General features: G+C 40.4%; 1 protein-coding gene across 1 annotated transcript in view; it reads right to left on the reverse strand.

Annotated features, from left to right (window-relative positions):
* The window catches only part of PKD1L2 (polycystin 1 like 2), a 35,620-nt gene that overhangs the window by 6,455 nt on the left and 7,939 nt on the right, over window positions 1-21,226 (reverse strand). Inside the window, exons 8-35 of the mRNA XM_041400870.1 lie at window positions 20,737-20,835; window positions 19,955-20,004; window positions 18,764-18,869; window positions 17,954-18,164; window positions 17,228-17,348; window positions 16,833-16,974; window positions 16,067-16,267; window positions 15,757-15,902; window positions 15,086-15,280; window positions 14,131-14,256; window positions 12,690-12,872; window positions 11,565-11,689; window positions 10,624-10,750; window positions 9,594-9,728; window positions 8,683-8,908; window positions 8,231-8,424; window positions 7,594-7,824; window positions 7,274-7,375; window positions 6,904-7,082; window positions 6,403-6,549; window positions 5,699-5,898; window positions 5,316-5,542; window positions 4,592-4,805; window positions 3,411-3,639; window positions 2,428-2,656; window positions 1,880-1,991; window positions 1,069-1,209; window positions 167-352 (exon numbers count right to left, since the gene is read on the reverse strand). Of these exons, the coding sequence (XP_041256804.1) occupies window positions 167-352; window positions 1,069-1,209; window positions 1,880-1,991; window positions 2,428-2,656; window positions 3,411-3,639; window positions 4,592-4,805; window positions 5,316-5,542; window positions 5,699-5,898; window positions 6,403-6,549; window positions 6,904-7,082; window positions 7,274-7,375; window positions 7,594-7,824; window positions 8,231-8,424; window positions 8,683-8,908; window positions 9,594-9,728; window positions 10,624-10,750; window positions 11,565-11,689; window positions 12,690-12,872; window positions 14,131-14,256; window positions 15,086-15,280; window positions 15,757-15,902; window positions 16,067-16,267; window positions 16,833-16,974; window positions 17,228-17,348; window positions 17,954-18,164; window positions 18,764-18,869; window positions 19,955-20,004; window positions 20,737-20,835 (4,584 nt within the window). The remainder of the gene's footprint in view (window positions 1-166; window positions 353-1,068; window positions 1,210-1,879; window positions 1,992-2,427; window positions 2,657-3,410; window positions 3,640-4,591; window positions 4,806-5,315; window positions 5,543-5,698; window positions 5,899-6,402; window positions 6,550-6,903; window positions 7,083-7,273; window positions 7,376-7,593; window positions 7,825-8,230; window positions 8,425-8,682; window positions 8,909-9,593; window positions 9,729-10,623; window positions 10,751-11,564; window positions 11,690-12,689; window positions 12,873-14,130; window positions 14,257-15,085; window positions 15,281-15,756; window positions 15,903-16,066; window positions 16,268-16,832; window positions 16,975-17,227; window positions 17,349-17,953; window positions 18,165-18,763; window positions 18,870-19,954; window positions 20,005-20,736; window positions 20,836-21,226) is intronic.

Consider the following 21,226-nt stretch of genomic DNA (forward strand, 5'->3'; position numbering starts at 1 on the left):
CAAACTGTGGCATTTTGTTATCCACGGGTATTCATATTACAAGATTCCTTGCTAGCCTCATACACTCACAGTCCCTTTCTCCACTCAAATATGAAAGTTAAAGATAAGTACTAAAAATAATGTTTCAGAATCTGGCAAGTTGAAGGGAAACAATATGACTCTGCACCTTTATAAGATCCATAAAGATTTTTGAGTAAAGTAGTGTTTGCCCACGTGAAGAAATCCTGGTAACTGTAGACATCATGGAATCCATCTGTAAAGCTGTCTTCAATGTGTTTGTTTAAATAGTAGGAATTGGGATCTCTCTGCCCATAGGCCACCAGTAACAGCATCCATAAAAAACCCAGATAGGCTGGAAAAAAATCAGAAAGAGACAGCACATGTGAGCTCTGGCTTAACAATGCTGTTCAGCACAGATTGCATGAATGATTACTGCTGCCAGCAGCCATTAGGCCAAGGAGGTGCTTTGTAGACTCTGAGTGACCAGTGCTAAGGAATGCACCCAAGCTGCTTCAGTGAGCTGCAGTTTAAGTGTTTCACATTTGGAGTACGAGTAGCAGTCAAGAAAATAAGTGGGAAGGCTGCATAAGTGTAGTCATGGTAGCTCCAAATAAAATGACTAGTCTAACTTTGTGCTAAGTGAAGTTGAGGTTGGTTTTTTGTTATGTTTTTTTTTGCCATTGATTTTAGAGGAAATAAAACAGGGGCATAAATCATTATCTGTTGATACTATCTGCTTTTAGAAAGATGGCCTCCATCTGCTCTTTGTTTTCAGCTTCATGTGCACCTCCTCCTTTTATCCTTTCTGCTTTTCTTTAATCTCTTATGTTTGTGATGTGTTTCTTTACCATAAAATGAAGCCTTAGCCACACTTTTAGCTCCAGCTAACATTCCCACCTCCCTGCAGCTCCAGCTGCCAGGGAACAGCCTGTCTCTACATCATAACGGCTGGCAGAAAGCTGAGGATATGCCAAAACTTTGTCACCCAAGAGAACAATATTTTCACTGATGTAAAATTACTGATGAGTATTACTGAATAAAACAAGATAATCTACATATGGGTGATACCCAGGATTTCTCTGATGAGGGCAAATGCTTTCTGCTCCTTCATGTAGCTGATTTTCATTTTCTCCACATCAGCCGCAGGAGGTGGCCGGTAAATGTTGCTTCTACTGTCCCTTCTGACCCCGAAGAGAGGGTGTGAATCACCTGTGAGGGAGAGCAGTGAAACCTGGAATTAGTCAGTTGATATCCATGTCCTGCTTTTTGTTTGTTTGGAGCATCTAAGGAAACATTTTTATCTAATGCTTCCCCTCAGGAATACAGAGGATGTGATTTAAACAATTACTATAGCAATTGTAAGGCAAACAATGGGGAGGGAAGGAGCTCACAAAAACTATGCTGGGTTTAGGAGCAGGCGTGGTCCAGGTGTCTCTCTAAGCTGAGCATCTCACAAGGTGGTGTATTCATGGCCTGAGGCTGAGCAGGGAGGAAGCTGTAGATCAGATAACTTTGCTGTGCCCTAGGATTCATGTCTGCTAGTGAAGGCTTTATTTAGATATGATTATGACTGCAGAAGCCACTGCTCAGTTTAGGGGAATAATACAGATAATTGTGGCAGTGGAAAAGTATGTAACCTGAGAACATCCATACAGGGCTTAAAGGATGTGGGAAATTTCTTGTGAGAGGTTTTAGTTATGCTTATCAGATAAAGACCTACCAGTCCACATGAAGGGTGAATTTTTTACTGGTCACTTATTTATTTTAACTAAGTTGTGGAATAGTTACAGCTTTTATTGCAAGCCAGTTGAGCTTAGTATTTGTGCATAAAGAAGCTCCAAACCTTGGAGAATTCTGCACTTTCTTTAATATTTTTAACTTTGCAGGCAGTTACCTGGTGCAGATAAAGGTCCATCAATAGCTGTGTTTTCTTCATCCTCATGTTCCACCTTCTTCAGAACCAGAGCAAAAAAAGCAGCAAATCCCAGCACCTGGAAAGAATCACTTATAGACTCACCATATTCCCATATTTCATATAAAGAAGCTCAGGCTTTGACCTGGATCCCTTTGCATCCAGGCACTGCAGGAAAACAACTGTGCTTTGTGTTTGCTGAACCCATGCAGCCCATAAACAAGAGAAGAGTACACAGTGCTGGGGTTTGTCCAGCTAAACTGATTCTGTGACACATCCTCCCTAGTCAGAAACCTCATAAAACCCTGACAAAGCAAGGGAGATGAGACTAATGGAGCTAATGTCAGCAAAAACCATCAGAACTCTAAATCACCTGCCTGCTCTTGTTTTAAGGGCAAAGACTTCTCATTTTATATCTTAAGTCTTGCAGCTCTTTAGAACATTTTACATTGTCTTCCTGCAATGACAGCAGGTGAGTTCATCTTGACTGGTGGTTGTATTTCTGAGGCTCTCACCTTTAAGGGCTGTGTGATGAAAAGACTTTCCAAGAAGGAGATGACCATGGAGATGAGCCACTTGATGGAGTTCTCCTTGCCGTAATGGAGTCCGTAGAGCATGGTGAAGAACCCGGACACACTGCTGGTGGCTGCCACAAGGAACCAAGCAATGAACACAAACCACCAGGGCAGCCCTCTAGGAGAGCTTTTCTTGTTATCACTGGACAAGTTTGGACTATGGGACCACCTTGAGAGTGAACCAGAAGAGAAAAAAATCATTCTGTGATGGAACATGAACCAAAATCGCAGTCATGAGGTTCACTGGGAATAGGCAGCATCTTATGATATAAAATCAAAATATTCTTTTAATTAATGCAGTTATATAGGATATATGGATACCAAAAAGTACAGTGAGAAACCATAATGAAGAAGTGTGCAGAGATCAGCTAAAATCAAAATAAATGTGATGGGTTTCTTTACTCCTCAGTTCATGCATAATTGAATCTCCAGTAGAATTACTGACAAAGCTATGAGTGCACTAAAGCTGCTGAATGCCTCTCTTGCGATCACCATAATGGCCAAGTGACATAATTAGTGCAATTGTTTTCAATACTTCCAACTTAATTATCATATTTCACTGAACTATTTTTGTCTGCTTATTAATTTTTCTTTATCCATACATTTTAAGAGACTTCTGTGACTTTGGAGCTGGGTGATTATCCCAGCCCTTTACTATCACATAGCATTTATTGTAACTTTCCACTTTGGAGGTAAAAATGACAAACAGCAATGATCTGTCATTATTGCCTTTGTTTGCAGTTCACAGTGCATGGAAATTTCTTTGTAGCTCCTGCAGTGGTATAATAGTAAGAGTTCTTTTTACAGATGTAATAATAGTTATCTAGCACATGCTAAGCAGTAATTATTTGGGCTCTGTCATCCTGTCCAATTTTGAATTCATGACCTGAATTCACTTATACTTAGAATGAGAACTGGGTTACCCTTCACTGATGGATGCTGATGAACAGATTTGGTTCTCCAGGAGGTTCTTCATGTGCTGAACCTGACAAACAGCTTGTGTGTAACTCTGAGGCATCTGAAATTTATGGGGTCCCAGTAATTCCAGCTCCATCTCTACATGCTGGAGTTGCAGGTACAAGCAACGATGGTAATCACTGTATTTCAGCTGGTCACAAATTCTCTTCTCTGGAGTTGGACTTCTTGTTTTTTCTGCAGGCAAAGAATTATTTATTTATTTATTTATTTGTTGAGAAAATAAATAGATTAAAACACTGCTCAGTACAAAGGGTGGTTTCTCTGGAGCTGAAGATCATGAATGTGATGAAGTGAAGACTAACATATGAAAAGACATATAAAAGCAGCTTTAGTACTAGAGCTTAATGCTTTAATGCTCTTCTGCTGGAATGGCCTGGAACTTTTTCCAGAAAGCAACTGAGTTAAACAGCATTCCTAAAATCTTAATAGACAGGTCAGATCAGATCAACTGTTAATTTGTTCATGGTTTACCTGTGCAATGAGTACCTTGGAAGACTCCCTGGAAAAGCTAAATGTGAGTGTTAATGAAATCAGTGAGATTGTTTTGTCATATATTCTTGTTTGAGAGGCAGACTGAAAGGAACAGCAGCACAAGGCCAAGAAGAAAAAAAAAAAAAAGACAGGTCAAAGAATTTGTGAAAAAATTGGTATTTGTGAGTCTTTTCATTTGTAGATGCTGATCCAGCTCCCAAGCCAGACTGGTAGCAAACATTTGATTCTACAGCATAAGAAACAGAGATTTCACAGTTGTCTTTACTTAGTTGGGTGCTCAGTGGTGCAGTGAAAGAACAAGAGGCAATGGGCACATCTTAAAACATGGGAAATTTCTGAACATAAGAAAAAAATGTAGATATTGGACACTGGAGTAGGTTCCTCAGAGAATTTGTGGTCTTCATCCTTGGGGACGTTCAGCATCTGGCTGATTTGCTCTTGGGCAATCCTGCTCCCGCTGACCCTGCTCTGAGCAGTGTGGTGGGATCCATGGATCCCTTCTAACCTCAGCTATTCTGTGATTCTGTAGTTGCCTTTGAGTCAGAATGTAAGAAGGACTTGGGTCATCACATCCAGTGCTACCATAATTTTCATTGCAAGGGTTTCAACAGGTATTTCAGAGTGTGTTGTTTACCTTGGACATCCATAGCACCCAATGTGACAATTATAGGGCCATCCTTCTTGCTGTCATCATAAAACCCTTGCCCAGCTCTGTTCTGCTGACAGATGACATCCTCAACCACTGACAGGAGTGAGTTGATATTAGTTGATTTTTCAAGGTCTGGTGCTGAGGTGAGAGATGGAGTCTTCAGGGCTTTAAAGAGTGAGTTGGCAATTCTTCTTATGTCCTAGGAAAGACAGCAGCAACACAGCAGTGACTCTGGCTGCAGTGGCTTAAGCTGATGTGATCTGACAGTACCACTGGCTGGGAGCTGCACCAACTGCTAAAATCTCCAGAATGGATAAGAATAGCACATCCTACAGTGCTGGATGTGACAGGCAGATTTCAGTGAGTTCAGCAAGGCAGCTTTTGTGGTTCAAAAGGGCAGCATGCCTGCCTGAGGACCTAAGCTGAGAAAGATGTGGTCCATGATACCTTTTATCTTCACTGTCTTGCTTAGTGTTTGCTTTAACGCTTGAACACAGTGATTTGGTCACACACAATAACTGTGCAAGGGCTGGGATGTACAAAGGCAGACTTTAATGAAGGATTGCATTTAGGTGAGCACTTTGCACCAGTGGTAATTGGCTTTTCTCTTCAGACAGGCTGAAGGGCATCGGAACAGGGAAATTTGTGGAGCTGGGCAAACCGGTGGTATGTGGCAGCAGAGGGCAGTGCAGGACGCACTGGGACTTGCCTTTGTCACAGCCTCTGGAGTGAGAGAGGCAGCCTGGGAGGCCTCTGGGGTGGAAGGCAGGCTTGGGGACACTCGGCCATTCTTCTCCGGCTTCTTCTCTCTGCTCTGCTGGGCTGGCCGGGGTCGTATGTTCCTGAAGATCTGCACAATGAGCAGGTTGATGGGGAACATGAGGAGAGAGCTCTCAAAGCCAATCATCACTTCCTGCCATGTGAACTCGATCTTACCTGTCAAGGTCAAACAGAGCAGAGAAGAAAAAATAACCCCAGCCAAAATAAACCATCAAGTCTCTTTCTTGTGAAAAAAACCCATTTAATCAACTCTTGCTTCCAGATTCTGCTGTCTCTCTAATTGTCTGCCCAAGCAATGGTGAGGACTGTTACCCAAATCCATTTTCTGCTCAGCAGGATCCTTTGGCACACCCCAGAACATGATGCTGGTCAGCATGGTGCAGAGCAGCAGTGAGAAGCAACAGGACACACGCTGGGCTCGTGTGAAGGAGCTTCGAGGGGAGCGGCTGAAAACCGAGTACCAGATGTGTCCATCCTGGAAACCCTTGGAGGTCTTCATGAAAAATAGATTGCTGGGAAGGAGAAGAGGGAAATCAAATGGATGCATAGAAAGGAGAAGGAAGAACAAAGCCCTAGTTCAGGGTCCCAATCTGTTTATGCTTCTAGGCACTATCAGCAGAAGTAATAACTAGGAGAAATGATCAAATATCATGGCTTGATTTGCATGGAATAGTCATAGCTACTTCTGTCCTTTTCTTTTGGACACAGCATAGGGGGAAAGCAAATAGTTCCTATTTAAATTGTTAAGAAAATTACACTTAAGAGAAGATGTTTGGGTTTCTGTAGGTTTGTCAGGCTATCCTTCTTCAGCACCAACATTTGCAGTATGGTACTACTATTAGGGTAATGACTTATGTAACCATCCTCCCTCTCTCCCTTATTCAGAGCCCTTTAAGGACAGTGGAAAGACCTTCCTGGTTTTCATTTTTGACTTGGGCTTTGGTCTGTATTTTTAATGCTTGTTTTTCCAGACTGACTGCTATCAAGAGAAAAAAAATCCAAGAAATAGGAGGTACCTGAACTGCTTCATGTCCTGTTCTGTTGCTACTGGGAACACTTTCTCTAGGACACATTCTCCAATATCAATGGCTAGCCAAGAGTTACAGAGGAAGTACCATTTCTGATCCCATGCCAGGTCATGGACTAATACTCGATTCACATACCTGTTGGAAAAACACACAGGGCACAGTCACATACCACTGAGTGTGTGAAATCTAGAGCTCAACAAGACTGTGGAGGACAAACTCTGGCCTTCATCTAGTTGGGATGACTAAACTGTAAGGCACAGGACATATCCCATCCTGTACTGGACATGGAATATGATGGGAAGCACTCCTGGTCTTCCACTTTAGGCAGTGATTTGGTCTATTCAGCTGCAAAAACTAGAATCTAACACTTTTTTTCTTTCTAGAACTGCAGAAAGGATAGTTTTCAAGTGCTAGAAAGGGAAAGTTGTTGTCATTATAAAAAGTTTTTCGTGGATTTTTACTTCCCATCATCTCCAGACCTCCACGTACCAGGATGGACTGTCCCCTGAATTATCATGCCACAGTCTAATACTCTGTAGTTCCCCAAGAGGAAAGAAGGTACAGAGGAGGAAAACATCCACTCCTCCACGTTCAAAGACTGGTGTATCAGGATCATTTAGATGGTGAGGCTCACTCTCTCCATCCAGTCCATAGAGGGTGAGAGTCACCTGAAAAATAAAAAGGCAAAATGAAGATTTGCACATCTCCATCTTAAGTGTGATTATTTTTCCTTTCCTCAAACCTAAGGGCTTTCTGGCCAGACAGTGAATTTCAGCTGTCCTGTTCAATAGCCTCAGGTGCTCTGTTATTCATCCAGTTCTCTAAGCAAATAAACTCCTCCCACACAGTGCACTGATACCTTGGAGGTTGTGGCTGCACCACGGCGGTGTCCTGTGAAAACTGTCACAAGGTAACGATACTGAGCAAAGGGGTCATTGTCTTCCAGGACTGTGATTTTCACCTGCAGAGCCACACAACATGGGCAGTGTGTTAGCTGTTCTGTAAGTACAGATTCCTGAAAGCTGTGAGTAGGAATTTGTGATCTTGTGAACAATGTTTACTTACCAGTAAACAGAGAGTTACAGGAAAAGGAGTAAGATTGGTTAAAGACTTCCTATTAAAACAGGCTAGGCGTGGTGGGAATTGACCTGAATACATTTTTTTTAGCTGAAGACTTACTTTGGCATTATCCTGGATGTCTTTCCTTCGAGCCCAAATAACTACAAGCACATATATCAGAAAAATGCATCCTACAGTTGTCACCACCACAGGATTGTCCACAAATGTACCAAACAGCTGTGCTGTTTTGCTGACATCTATGGCATTGGGTATGACAAAGAAGGAGCTCCCAAAGAAGGTCAGATGGTTGCAGAGGCACTGTGTGCTGCTAGGATTTGTTTTTGGTCCTACCTGAAACCCAGAAAAGATTTCTGATAAAACACCTGCTTCAAAGCATTAGATGACTTACCAAGCAAATGAAAAGACAGTGCTGAGATGGGTAAGTTAGTGTAGAGAGCTGCTGCACACCAAATTGTTCAAGTTCCAATAAAGAATATTAATTCTAACACCTGACTAGTAACAGGCATTACAATACATTATGGCCTTGTCAGAATGGTTCCGTTTCTTCTTACATAGAAATTCATCCCAAGAAATGGGAATGTTGTTTAAAGGTTAGTTCAATATGACTAAACTTCTTGAGTTTCTTAAAACATCTCAGAATGATCTTATTTCATGGTGTCAGTTACTACAGATGGTGGTTATGAGGGCTGGCTTTGAAGTGTGTAACAGACACATTGTTTTGTTTTGCTCTACTTACATGACATCCATAGCTGTTCCAGCTTTCCTGGTGCTCGTCCCAAAATACACAGCGGGATGCAAAGCAAGTGGCATTTATGGTTAGCCCATTGTAGACTGTTGAATCTACTCCCATATCTTGTAAAACCAGGAAATAGTAGGTTCCCTCTCCAAAAATGAGTTCTTCTGGGCTGAGAACCCAGCTGTTCATGTCACCTTGAACATAAATATTTTCTTTTCAATGTATATATAGAAAGGCTAATTCACAAGCATGCATGTAGTAAATGAACCAAAGAAACAGGTGTGAATTCATTCTTAGCAACTCATTAATCAAATCAGTCTTTCCTCCTGTTATTGAACACTTTATTCAAGAGACTGGAAATTTGAAGCATGAGGTTTCTTTCCAGCTAGACACCTGAACTCATGGTCAAGGCTCATTCTGCAAGTTCATGAGTCACTAACCACTTCTCTTACCTCCAGAAGTTTTCTTATAGAACAGATGATTTTTCATATCATAGTTGGTTTCATTTGGGTGATAACCATACCCCAAGTAAAGTATTAGTGAAATGTCGTGTTCAGATTCCAGATGAATCACTATAGATGTGTTTTCTGAGGTAATATTGACTTGAAAAGTGCTATAATTGCCCAGATTCAACAGAATCTTATCTTCCTGAGTTGCTGAAAGCCTTGGTAACATGATCTGTTTTAAGCAAAAAGACATAGGTTTAAATACAGAAAAACATTTCTCTTCTTAGCATGCAGCCACATGCTAGATTATCTTTTTTTCATAACATTAGGAAATCATGGCCAGCAAAAATACCACTTTCAGAGTAATTTTCTTTTTAATGTCAACTAACCTTTGAAAAATTAAGTTGAAATCTGTGTAGACTCATCACAAAGCCTAGAGTTAGGGTTAGGGTTAGGGTTAGTGCATTTCTGAACTGAGGACTGTGATTATGACTGAGACACTGGCTGCATAAAGTGCATGTATGAATGATTTAGTTGTCGGTTTATACATGGGCTAGGAAGCCAAAGAGGTGTTCAATAAATACACTAGTTGGTTGGTGAAATCAGACTTCACATTCTGCTTTGGGATGACTGTAATCTGGAATCTATTCCCACAACCATTAGCATTCTTACATTCATTTAAAGGAAGAATAAAATGTCTCCTTTTCAAGAAAAGACAGAAATATTTGTTATTTTTTTCATCACATCACACAAATCCCTCCATGACAACTACAGACAGCATCAGCCCCTTATCTAATGTAATGAACACTACCAGAATTGGTGTTCACCTCACAAATTATAACACAAATGACAGTTTGTTAATGGAGAGAGGAAAAAAATGGGAAAAGAGGGTGAGAGTTAGGAAATAGTAGATTTACCTCAATGTTCTCTTTGAGGTTGCTGACTGGTATGATCAAACCATCCAGACCAGTGAGACTTAGACCTCCCACTGTTCCACTGATGTCAAAACTGCTGTCACTGGAGAAAAAGGGATTCATGGCAAAGCTCACCATCTGTTAGGAGACATTAGCAATCAGACAACTGAGCTATTGTCAATATTTCATTTTATTCACACCCTGAATTCCTGAATAATGATAGAATGAGCTCAGACCCAAATAGAAGGTGACTTCCAAGAAGTCTGCATCCAGATTTAAATAATACTCTACCTTATCTCTAAGGTGGATCTATAAACCTTGAAAGTGATTTTCATTCTGAACTGTGTACAACAATCTTTATTGTTTCCATACAGTGTGACACCTTTTCGGCAGAGTTGGAAAAGGTGAAATGAAAAAAAATGTTTGCAGATACTTTAGGGGTTTCCTGAGAGAGTCAAACCAACCAGAGGGATCTTCAGAAAATTCATTATGAAAATATGACAAATATATGCCATCTATTGTTCTGAGAGAAAAAACACCGTGTCCTAATTCAGATGGGGGCTGTGCTACCATCAGGACACTTGTCTCCTGCAGGATCCAAGTGCCCCACGCTCGGGTGTTTCTTGCTGGGATGAAAGAAGGCTGCTGTAGGTTATTTTGAACGTGATATTGACTCTGAGCTGTTGCATCCTCCTTAGACCATAAGATGTAAACAAACAGCAAACAGATGTGTAGGTCTTGATTCATTCCATTCCCTGCTCCTGCCATGAACGTGTGAATCAAAGTGTATGTAAGGGGCTGATGGGATAGGGAATTTAAGAATTCAGTTGTCCTTAACTTGCTCTACCAACCTCATGCAATTAAGATAAATGAAGGCTTCTTTGACCAATAATTTCAAATAATTTTCTTGGCATGACAGGAGGAATGACACATGCTCGTGTAGTCCTTGTGAAAGGATAAATGATTCTAAAAGCATTAGATCAGGAATGTAAGCTGGATATCACATAGAGTTAGATAAAAGCTGTTTACTTGCCCTTATATCCACTGTTTCACCATCAACTCCTGAAATATTGAGAGAGGAAGCAGGTGGGAGAGTAAAGCTGGCAGAGCTGGAATTGGAGATGTTAATGGATGTGCTATCCATGTTTTCTGTTTGTAATCTGTCCAGTTAGGGTTGGGGAAGACCAAAGCAGAATAAAAGAGAAAAACAATAATAAAAGGAAAAAAAAAAAAAAAAACACCAGAAAAAACCAAAACATCAATACCATGGACTTCATATCTACAGAGAAAGCTTTCCCTCTTCAAGAATATAACTTATTTGCAAAACTATTTCTAAGTCTGCCAGTAAATGCTTTCTTCATGAATCTGTCTCTGATGCAGTACTCTATGTAATGCTACCATAGAATCATCAAAAAAGGGGTGGAATTGGCACATCTGGAGAGGAGGTTTTACCAAGGTGTACTTGTTTGAAAGACTCGGTTTCTGTGTGAACATGCTCTTGATTTGAATGCACAGTTTGATGTGGATGAAAACCAGCCTCTCAGGGAACAATTTAGGGATGATTATAGGGGATGGAAAATGCGTGTCAGGCTCCTCAGGATTATATTTGCTTCTGCCAAGCTGCTTACAGTTCCATATAACATGTCATTATTAGCAACTTGGAAAAGAAAAGAAACCCTTAGCTGGTATGACACGAGTTTTCTACATAATTTCAAAAGTAAGTGACTACTGCCTCATTCAGGAAATTGTAGTAATTCTCTGCTGGTTAAAGAACACACAGCATGGGAATTTCTAAAGTAATGCTCCTGGAGTCCAAACTGTTCTTACTATCAGTCACTAACAACAGACTTGTTGCACTACTGAAATTGTCATTATGCTACAGTATTTAGTTAGTTCCAAACATTGTGTTTAAGCACAATGGAATTAACATTTGTAGCTGTCAGAAGCTTCAGTGGGGGACACTGCAGCTTTTACCTGTGCATGTACATTGTGGCAGAGGGAGAGCTGAGCACTGTTGGCTCATCACCTGGTGCCTTCCCAAACAGAAGGGCACTCTGGAGATTTTCAACTGTACTCAGGAGCTGGTGTGACACTGAACTCTGGAAAAGAATTGGAGGAGGAAACTTACAACAAAGGTACTCAGGATTATCAAGCTGCACATTATTTGTCATTGCTTCCATTTAATTTTGGTGTTTTACTAAACGGACAAACTTGGTGATGAGCTTCCGAATCTCAGAGAAAGCTATTCTATTGCAATTCAGTTTCTGTAATTCTCATTGTGGCAAATAAATGCCTTACAGATTTTGCTTCTGTATTGTAGTATTCATAACTTCTACACATTAAAATTACAAGCATGACATCAATAAATATATTAATGTACTTTTGTGTATTAATGCCCTTAGCTGCACATGTTAGTGTTTTGTTACTTGGAAAATCAAGACCTAATTACTTGTCAATTGTGTATTTTTAGTGGGTTATTGTTGGAAAACTTGTCCAGTTGATAATCTTTTCTCTCAGGTTGGACTTATTTCATCCCTATTCCCTTGCAGTGATAAAATTAAAGTATGTTCAGCCCAGGAAACTCGGTTAGCTGTGACAATTCACATATAGATAGGAAAGGGTAGGACAAAATAGATATGTTGTGTCTTTCTGAACAGATAATCAGAGCTTTCTGCAAAAGTGTCAGCAGCAACCAGAGCTGCTTCAAGCTGTGAAGTAGTGGTGGCAATCATGAATATTTAATACCTGTGGCTTCCTTGAATTATGGGGCAAAAGGAGGGGATAGAAGCATATCTGAGAAAAATCAAAATGTGCTTGTCATCTATTAGAGGTGAGAGCTGATGCTGTGTTCTCTGTCCTGTTCAGCTTTCAGTGTAACAAATCGTAAGAGGCCTCTATCATCTTCATTAACAAATATTCAATCTAACATGTCTAACTGGGGAGAAGTTTCCTCTGATATTCAAGTCTGTCATGGTGTCACAATGAACCTTTCCCAGTGGCAATTTAAAAATACAAGAGACAGCAGAGATTTTAAAAACCTCCCAAAGCAAACAAATACTCACACACAGTACAGTACAAATTGGACCAAATATAAATTACCTGTTTTGCCTCTGGCACTGAAGTGTTCCCAGCTTTCATTTCTACAGAAGCTTTAAGAACACTACTCACTGCATTAAACAGATAGTTGGCTGCTTCCTTTAACTCCTGACCATCTCTGCTGTGCTCTGTGTTTACAGTGAGCAAGGAGGCACTGACATGTCTCAGAGTGTTGCTGGCTTCCACCTGCAGGAGAAACACAGGGAGCCATTTATATGTGCTGGCACTACAAATGACAGAAGTGACACTTGTCATTTACTGAATATTGCAACAGCAGTAATCTTTTGGGACTAATAGTGGGTAATGCCATTTTTAATAGAATTATTTGTGCTGGGGTAATACTTCAAATGCTAATTAAGATGATATACTAGATGGTACACCAAAATGGAATACAGGCATGAAAAATGCAGCCTGCTTCTACAGATGTAATCCATAAAAAGATGAATAAATCTGAAAGAAGCTTGTCTGTCAAACCCTAGGCAAGAATAGCTTTTAGATATATAGTAAAGTAGTAAATTAGGTTATAAGTTTCTATCTTAGTGCCAAAGCTAAGTGCCAAAGGAGAATGAGTTTTACAATTTTTATTTTGTGCCTGGATGCAGCTTTGGGACTGGGAAAGCATTGGCCAGATTTTAGCCCAGGATAGTGAAGGAGCCAAGCAAATTCACTGCAGGCTTGGACACATCCATCCCCCCAGCCTGTGAATGCTGAGCAACCTTTCTGTAGGGTGAGGGCTGGATCTGAGCTGTGTTCTTGTCTTGCCAAAATTAACGACATCCTGCTGAAATGCTCCCAAGCCATTGTCTGGCTCCAACTCTGTAATACATCAGAAATCAGGATGTTTTTATTGCCTGCATATTTGGGAACCTTCCCCCAGTGACAGTTTGTTCTGTCCTGCCATATGCTCACCCCGTAACCATAAATAGCATCATCTACTAATAATGCCTTGTTCCCAGACAGGACTCAAGAGATGCTATTGTGAGACCAACCTGCACATTTGTGCCCAGCTCCTCTGGGTGCTGACATGTTCCTTGACCATTGCCTATGTGTATTTTATGCAGTGCCAGGATCAGGGATGAATGAATGTGGGCAATTCTAGAAAAACCCTCTTGGGGCAGTTCTTCTTCAGGGTTCTAAAAGTGCTATACAAGAGAAAACATGCACCCTGACATGTTTCTGACTAAAAGTTAAGGATTCTGTCTCAAAAATGTATGATAAATGTAATGGTCATAGCCTGGATTGTAGAGATTGCTGAGACAATATCTGAGACTTGAATTTACTTATTCTAAACAGAGTCAAAATACTGCTGGTCAAAATACACATGCTGGTACAGTTGAAAAAAGAGAAGAGATAATTATAATGCACTGAAACTCTTCCAAGGTCAGTGGGATAATTAGAGTCTCTACTATTAGTGTGAGGAGATATAAGATGAATTGCTTCTTACCTGTGCTGAGACAGACAGCTCTTCACTCCTGTAAGTGATTTCTTTCAATACCTCTGACATCTTCAGAGCAGTCTGCATTGATGTTATGTTAACAACAGAGAGTGTTGTCAGCATCAGCCCTCGGAGCTTGGGATGAAAAGGGATAATTAGGCAAAGGAATAAGATGCTAATTAGGACTGTGAAAGTAGCGCTGTGCATTGACAGCCAGGCTTGCTGTAAGTTATGCAGTAGAGTAAGACTCCACAACAAAGATCATTTGAGCTTATATTAGCTCTACTGACAAGATGCCACTTGCCCTAGTAATTATATAATCACGAGTTTTATGTTACCTCCCAGCACAGAGAATTCATACACTTAACATCCATTAAGAGCAAGGAGAGTTACTTGTGAGAATTTGTACTAATGTATGTGAATTACTGTGTAAATGCCACTTCCAGAGAAAGCAGAGCCATGTGTGATTGATGTTATTCAAATAATGAATCTTAATTGAAGGATACATTCTCTAGATCTCTTCATCTGAGGCACTCAAAGCACTGTACAAATATCAGCTTATGACTGAAACATCAACTGGTGGCTAAAAGGGACTAAAGAAAATTACCTGCCATCTAGTGCTTTTGGGGGAAATTAGATAGGATATTTATCCCTCTGGAGATGCCATTTTATTGATATTTAAATTGCTTGGGAAAATCAGGTTTAGATTAACTAGTTTAAATTAATGAAATAACAATTGAGAATTAACTGTTTTACTGATGAATGATAAAACAAATAATTTGTGTAGACAAATAGTGAAAACTAGCTGAGACCTGTGCCAAACACTGAGACAGATGCTAGAAACTTGAAACCTTCATTGATTTCAGGTGGTGATATGTGAGCTTTTTATTACTTAAGAGCTGTCAAAGAATATGAAGGGTCCATTATATGACATTTACTTCAAGAAAGCAGGTGTTTTTCTGACCTCTTTTCGTGTGTTTGTCTGTAAAGACATGTTAAAACTTTCCTCTTGGATCTGCTGATTAAGGACAGATGTCACTGACTTGTACAGCTGGAAGAGACTCATGCTGCTGTTCCCATCTTTTAGGATGGTGTTTGCCTTCTCAGATACCACAGCCTGCAGGGTCAGGTTCCCGTCCATCATATCTGCAGGTCCAACCTGGTGAAGGAATCAGATATGCTTTCAACGTTGCCAAGGCTGTTAAAATTTTCTTTGAACAGCTTCCATGATCATTTTAATAACAGCCTAGATAGAGTGGGACATAAAACTTCATGTTCTCCATTTTAAATGTTGTATTTTTAACGGCCTGATAAGGATCTCCTTACTGTGGCACTGGGGAAGAAGCAGGAGGCTTTTGGGGCCTACACAGAATAATTCCAGACTCAGTAAATAGGCTTACACTGCTCAATCAATGTCCAAACAATTCTTTTAGACTTTTGTTCTAGAAAAAAAGGGCAGTGGAAGATCTTTTGACCTTGAGCACACAGAGAATAGTCTCTGTTAGATGGAAAAATGGTGATTATGGCACATTCAGAAGGAAGCAGTACATCTAAAACAGGAAGAAACTCCAAAAGTCAGTTATGGGTTAGTTATCCACTTGAGAGTTCTTGAAACTAATTAATTCTACTGTGTACCTTCACTGAAGCATTTGTTTGAACTGTATCACCAACGTTGTTGCTAACGATAATTTTCACATGTACAATAAAATTATTTTCCTCTTCTCCAAGTGGAAGATAAACTGGGAAGACTTCAGGATCCGGGCTACAATCCAGGAGAGAATCTGGAACAGGAAAGAAGGGTCAGAGGGCAGACACCACAGACACCTCCTGCTCTCTGAGAACAGGGGACTCAGGGCATGTTCCTTGTGAGCAGTGTCCCTGCAGAGCAGGGCGCGTTGTGCCTTTGCTCTTATCAGAAGAAGCCAAACTTGGCCTGGGGACTTACCTGGTGTCACATAGAAGCAATACGTGAGCTGCCTGCCAGGGCTGGCCTGGCCCGACCCTTCCGAGCCGGGAGCGCTGCAGGAGACTCTGAAGGCGGTGAGCACCGAGCCGTGCCCGGGACTCACGGCACAGCCGGGGGCTTCGGGCGGGGGCACGGTGCTCACCAGGAACCATCGCTCCCCGTAGCCTCGCTGAGTCGCGGCTGGGAGTGGAGGGAGCACAGCGTCAGGCAGGACCGTGCCAGGCAGGACCGTGCCAGGCAGGACAGTGCCAGGCAGGACCGTGCCAGGCAGGACAGTGCCAGGCAGGACCGTGCCCCAGCAGCGCCTAAGTCAGGTCTGCATCGTGCCCACCGGGCAACCGGGCACACGTACGGCAGGCTGGGCTATCGAGGAGTGAAATCCTGCTACTGAATCAACCATAACAGGAAAAGAACTATTTCCAGTATGTTAATGTCTGCATTATAAAGCAAAGGGCTATTATTTGATCAAGCATTTAGCGTAACTTTGTTTCAGGTGAGCCTAAACAAAGTAATTAACAGCTTGGAGAAAGATAACTGAATTTCTCCTGCTGTGTGACACCCCAGAACAAACTTAAATCCTCATTATGTTAAAGAACTTGCATATAAAACTCACTTTCACCTTGTGGACTAATCTACCTTCATATTTGTCAATGAGAATATGCAAGTGTGACATCAATATGATGTCATGCCAGCAGAGATTATGTCAAAGGAGCCTGTAAATCCTAAAAACACTGTTAGCCCATACCTGTTACTTTAATCTGAAAAGCTTCTCCCTGTGTCTGCAGGAAGGAGCTGGTCATTCTTAACACAGATGAGTTGCTTTGAAGCAAATTCAAAGAGTTTTGCCGGAAACCAGTCAGGCCACAGGCTAGAGGGAGGGTTGTAGACTGGAAAATCAGACAGAAAAGAACACATGGCAGTAGAGGCTTTTTGCTGTTCTTTCTGTTGTGATTTATCAGGAGCAGGGTGACAGTTTGGTGCCCTTCATTATAACCCCTCCCAATCCAGACACCCCATTGTCTCAATCTTCACTAGTATTTTCTAAGCATCCACTCGACAAAATATCCCTCTGAGGCCATATGGCTTTGTGGATATTTATTTTTGTGTGTGCAGTATTTCTGACAAATCTGGTGCTCTCACCTTGTTTTGGAATGTGTTATCTAAATACCAGTTATAATATATGGCCTGGGAGTCCTCCTGTCCAGAGACACTCAAAACAACTTCATCACTAACATTCACTGGCTTGCAGTTTGACTCACACCTGTAAGGAAGTAAAATGGGAGTTACACATAGTATGAGATGTTGAGGAGAAATTTCATACATATCTTTTGGCATTTATTCCTGTAGTTTCAATGAGGTTGACACACTGAAATCTCCAACACTAGAAAGATACAGTGGGGTCAAAAACCCTATGTAGTTTTCAGAAGAATGTGTTTAAGTTTGTAAAAGGATTGTGTTCAGAAACATGGACTGAAAAATGCAGCAATACTTATTTGGTCAGTAATTTTTATAATGGTAAGATGTAAATGGATTTTTAACAATAAGTTTTCTTTACTGTGAAGGTGTTGAGGCCCTGGCACAGGTTGCCCAGAGAAGCTGTGGGTCTCCATCCCTGGAAGTGTTCAAGGCCAGGCTGGATGGAGCTCTGAGTAACTTGATCTAGTGGAAGGTGTTCTGCCCATGACAGAGGGGTACAACAATGATCTTTAAAGTCCCTTCCAACCCAAACCATTCTGTGATTTTAGGACTCTATGATTCTAAAAGTACAATACTACTTTATTATCATTATTACTGGAAACAGTGGCCTTGCACTGTGCTTGTGCAGTAATAATATTAACCTGTGAATACCAGGGTTTAAAACCAGACCTGATTTCCAGTTGCAGTTCTTGTTTTTTTGCAGTCACATAGAGACATTGCTCATCCTGCCTCTCTTCACTGCCATGGTTTTGGACAGTAATCCTGACAGTCACTGCTGATTTCGGAGGAGGAAGGCAGGAAGGTGGGATTTGCACCTCACTTTTGTTGATTAGGATTATCTGTTGTTTCACACATTCACTCCAGGCAGGCCAGCAAGCTCCTGCAGAAACATTTCCTTTATAGTTAGGACAGCATCTTATAAAGGACTTTCCTGCCATAAGTTTCAAAGAGCTTTATAGACAAGTTTCTTTAACACAATTTAAATTGTTGGTAATCTGGATTAGAGCACAAGCTTTTCCAAAGTCATGTATCAGGTCAGGGATAATTATGGGGATAGAACACAGATGGCCTGAATCCCAATCCTGTTTTCAGCCAGAAATGTGTTCGCATCGTGTTTAATGTTAATTATTGCTGTTTTATTGAGACACATGTACTTTGCAAATGCCTGTGTAAATCACTTGGGATTAGTCCTTGGCTATGAGAGTGAAGCTTAGGACAGGTAGATCTTGAAAAACTGAAAAACTTAAACCTTTGGGAGAAGACAAAATGGAGTACTATGCCATATTATATACATATTTATTTTGGTCCAAAAACTAGGGTTGAGTAGAAGGACATTCTTCATGTACAGTGAGTGGCAAATTTTAAAGCCAGAAAATTAAGCATCCTTAAGTTAGATTTTCAACACGGGATCTGACACAACAGTGAGTTTGCTACTCATCAAGTACAAGTTGGTGAAAAAAGTTCGGGAAATGCACAAACCACAGGTCCAGAGAAAACTGGAATTATTGTTTCTGTCTGGCCAGCCAAGTGTAACAGTTGTGAAAGGATCCACATGGCGACTTGGTTTAATATATATTTTGTGATCCTAAATAAGAAGTAAATGTATCAGTTAGAACACAAACATGTAGAAACACATACATATGTTGCTTCTTTATAATGAAAAAGATCTGAAAGGTCTGGATGCAGATCTGTAGTTTATATGATCTTTCTCTCAGCAGAGGTAGTGTGGAAGTAGAATCTATGGGAATAGAAGAAGATGGCACAGAAAAATTGTGTGGCAAAATTCTCCCAGATGCAGAATTGGTTTAGGAGTGCAGCTCCCATTTTCAAAACTAGGTACATAGGAAATTAATTCCTATTAAACTTTCACATCTGCACCAAGACTTCCAACCCTTGAGCAACCACTTGTCTTCTGGTGCATTCCTTTTTTATCTTAATTGGATACTTTGCAGCTATAAACAAAGAGGAGAAGGGGTAGCTGAGTTTGTCTTTCTGTGTACCAAACTGTGATAAATTTGGGTTTGGATTAGATTTATATTCCTCTGATGCAATATATTTTTACAGGCAATCTGTAAAGTATGATGGCTTCTTGTGAAGCAGTATATCTCCCATAGCAGATGTCTGTCTGCTAGTGTTGCAGTGAAAAACTAGACTTTTAATATGATAAAATATTCTATCTGGCATTTTTATTATTTAAATTTGGACAGCTGCTAGCAATTGGTATATCATTAACTTCTTAGTTTGCCAAAAACTGGAAGATTTTTCATTGCAAAATAATTTAAACACTCCAATACAGAAGCAGAAAACACTTGGGAACCATATAAATTATATTAAACTCTACTTGAAGGATCACTTTCCAGAGAGGGGTTTACATTAGTCAAGTAGATGAATTAAAAAGTAATCTAAACACATTTTAACTTCCAAAACTGAATTATTGTGATAAGTTAATTTTCTGTAATCTTTTTTATGAATTGTAGATGGAATGCCTGTAAACACATTTGTCTCCAAGACTTGTGGTATAGATTTTGTGTTAGGCCATATGGGGAACAGAACATCCAGTTCATAATTTACTATGCTACAAGTACTTATTTTCCCTGTCTCATACAGCACTTTCACTGGTAAGAAAAATCTCTAAGCAATTTTAGAGAAAGATCCTTAAATTACACTTACATTTTTCTTTCTGGTATTTGTTTTGTAGCTGCCTTCTTCCTTATCAGAATCTGTTTAATTAGAAAAAAAAAAAAAAAAGAACAGAATATTTTAGGGCTACCTGTAAAACTTTCAGACATCCTCAGTGAATATGACTTAAATCCACAGGATTTGACTTCTGACAATGTGAAAGACGGGGCTGTAAGAATCAGACTCTAGAGCTGTGACAAACAGCACAGTCAAATAGGTAAAATGGTAACAACAAGCTCATCACAGACTACAAAGGTGATGATCCTGATTCTTCAAACATAATGGTATAAATCAAAATATATTCACAGAAGGAGATGGAGTTTCACTGATGTGCAAAGGAAAATTGATGGAAAACACTGGAAAACTTTCAGTACAATTAGTGCTAAGGTTATTTTATTGCTGGTATAATCTGCTCTTGTAAATGTGAGGATGAGCCATCTAGAAGCCATTAGTGACAGCAATTTATGAGACTGCTGTGATGCAAATATTTTCTGGTTTCAAAGCTATGTCCCAAGCCATAAACTTCACTCATTATTTCTAGCACAAACAGCAAATGTGCAATGTGTTACATATACAGAGTGATGCTAATTTATGACTACATCAAAGTCAGGGAATCTGCCTCCATCAGGAAGAAGCCTCCACAAAAGTTTTCAGCACTGTTGCTGGAAGGAAAGCAATTACTACATGCAAATCATAAACACTCCATGAAATGCTCTGATTGCAAAAATACACTTACATGGTGAAAACCAGCACTGTCAGATTAATGTAATTACCTTTTTTATGGGAGCTGTTTGCCAACACAGTGATGAATCCAAGATCCAGACTCATGTTTGAGAAGTCATTCATGGCCACCACTTTCACTACAAAAGTACCTAGAGAAGGCAAAGCTCCAGTTAAGAGTAGCCATGGGCCCAATTCAACAGGTTTGAGGTATAATATCCAATTTGTAAAGAAAATCCCCTTCTTTTCTGTTAGGAGTTTTCAGGTGGGTTTCTGATGGGTGTCCACTGCTGAAAGGCTTTTCCTGGCATGTTTTTCCACTTTATCTCAACTTCTGAATAACTCAGCTGCCCTTTTACTAGCCCTTGTCATGCAATTCTTTGTCAGCTGACTATGATATCACAGAGGAAACTTGAGGTGTACAAACACTGGAGGCCAAATGAATTTAGGCATCTTGAGACAGCAGTTATCTTGTTTGAAAATTTCTGCCTACGGAGAAGGGATGTTCAAATGGGTACAGGGAGAACAAATAAAACTTTAATA

This window comes from Onychostruthus taczanowskii, unplaced genomic scaffold, assembly GCF_017590055.1.
Source record: "Onychostruthus taczanowskii isolate IOZ18803 unplaced genomic scaffold, ASM1759005v1 scaffold18, whole genome shotgun sequence".
Classification (NCBI taxonomy): domain Eukaryota; kingdom Metazoa; phylum Chordata; class Aves; order Passeriformes; family Passeridae; genus Onychostruthus; species Onychostruthus taczanowskii.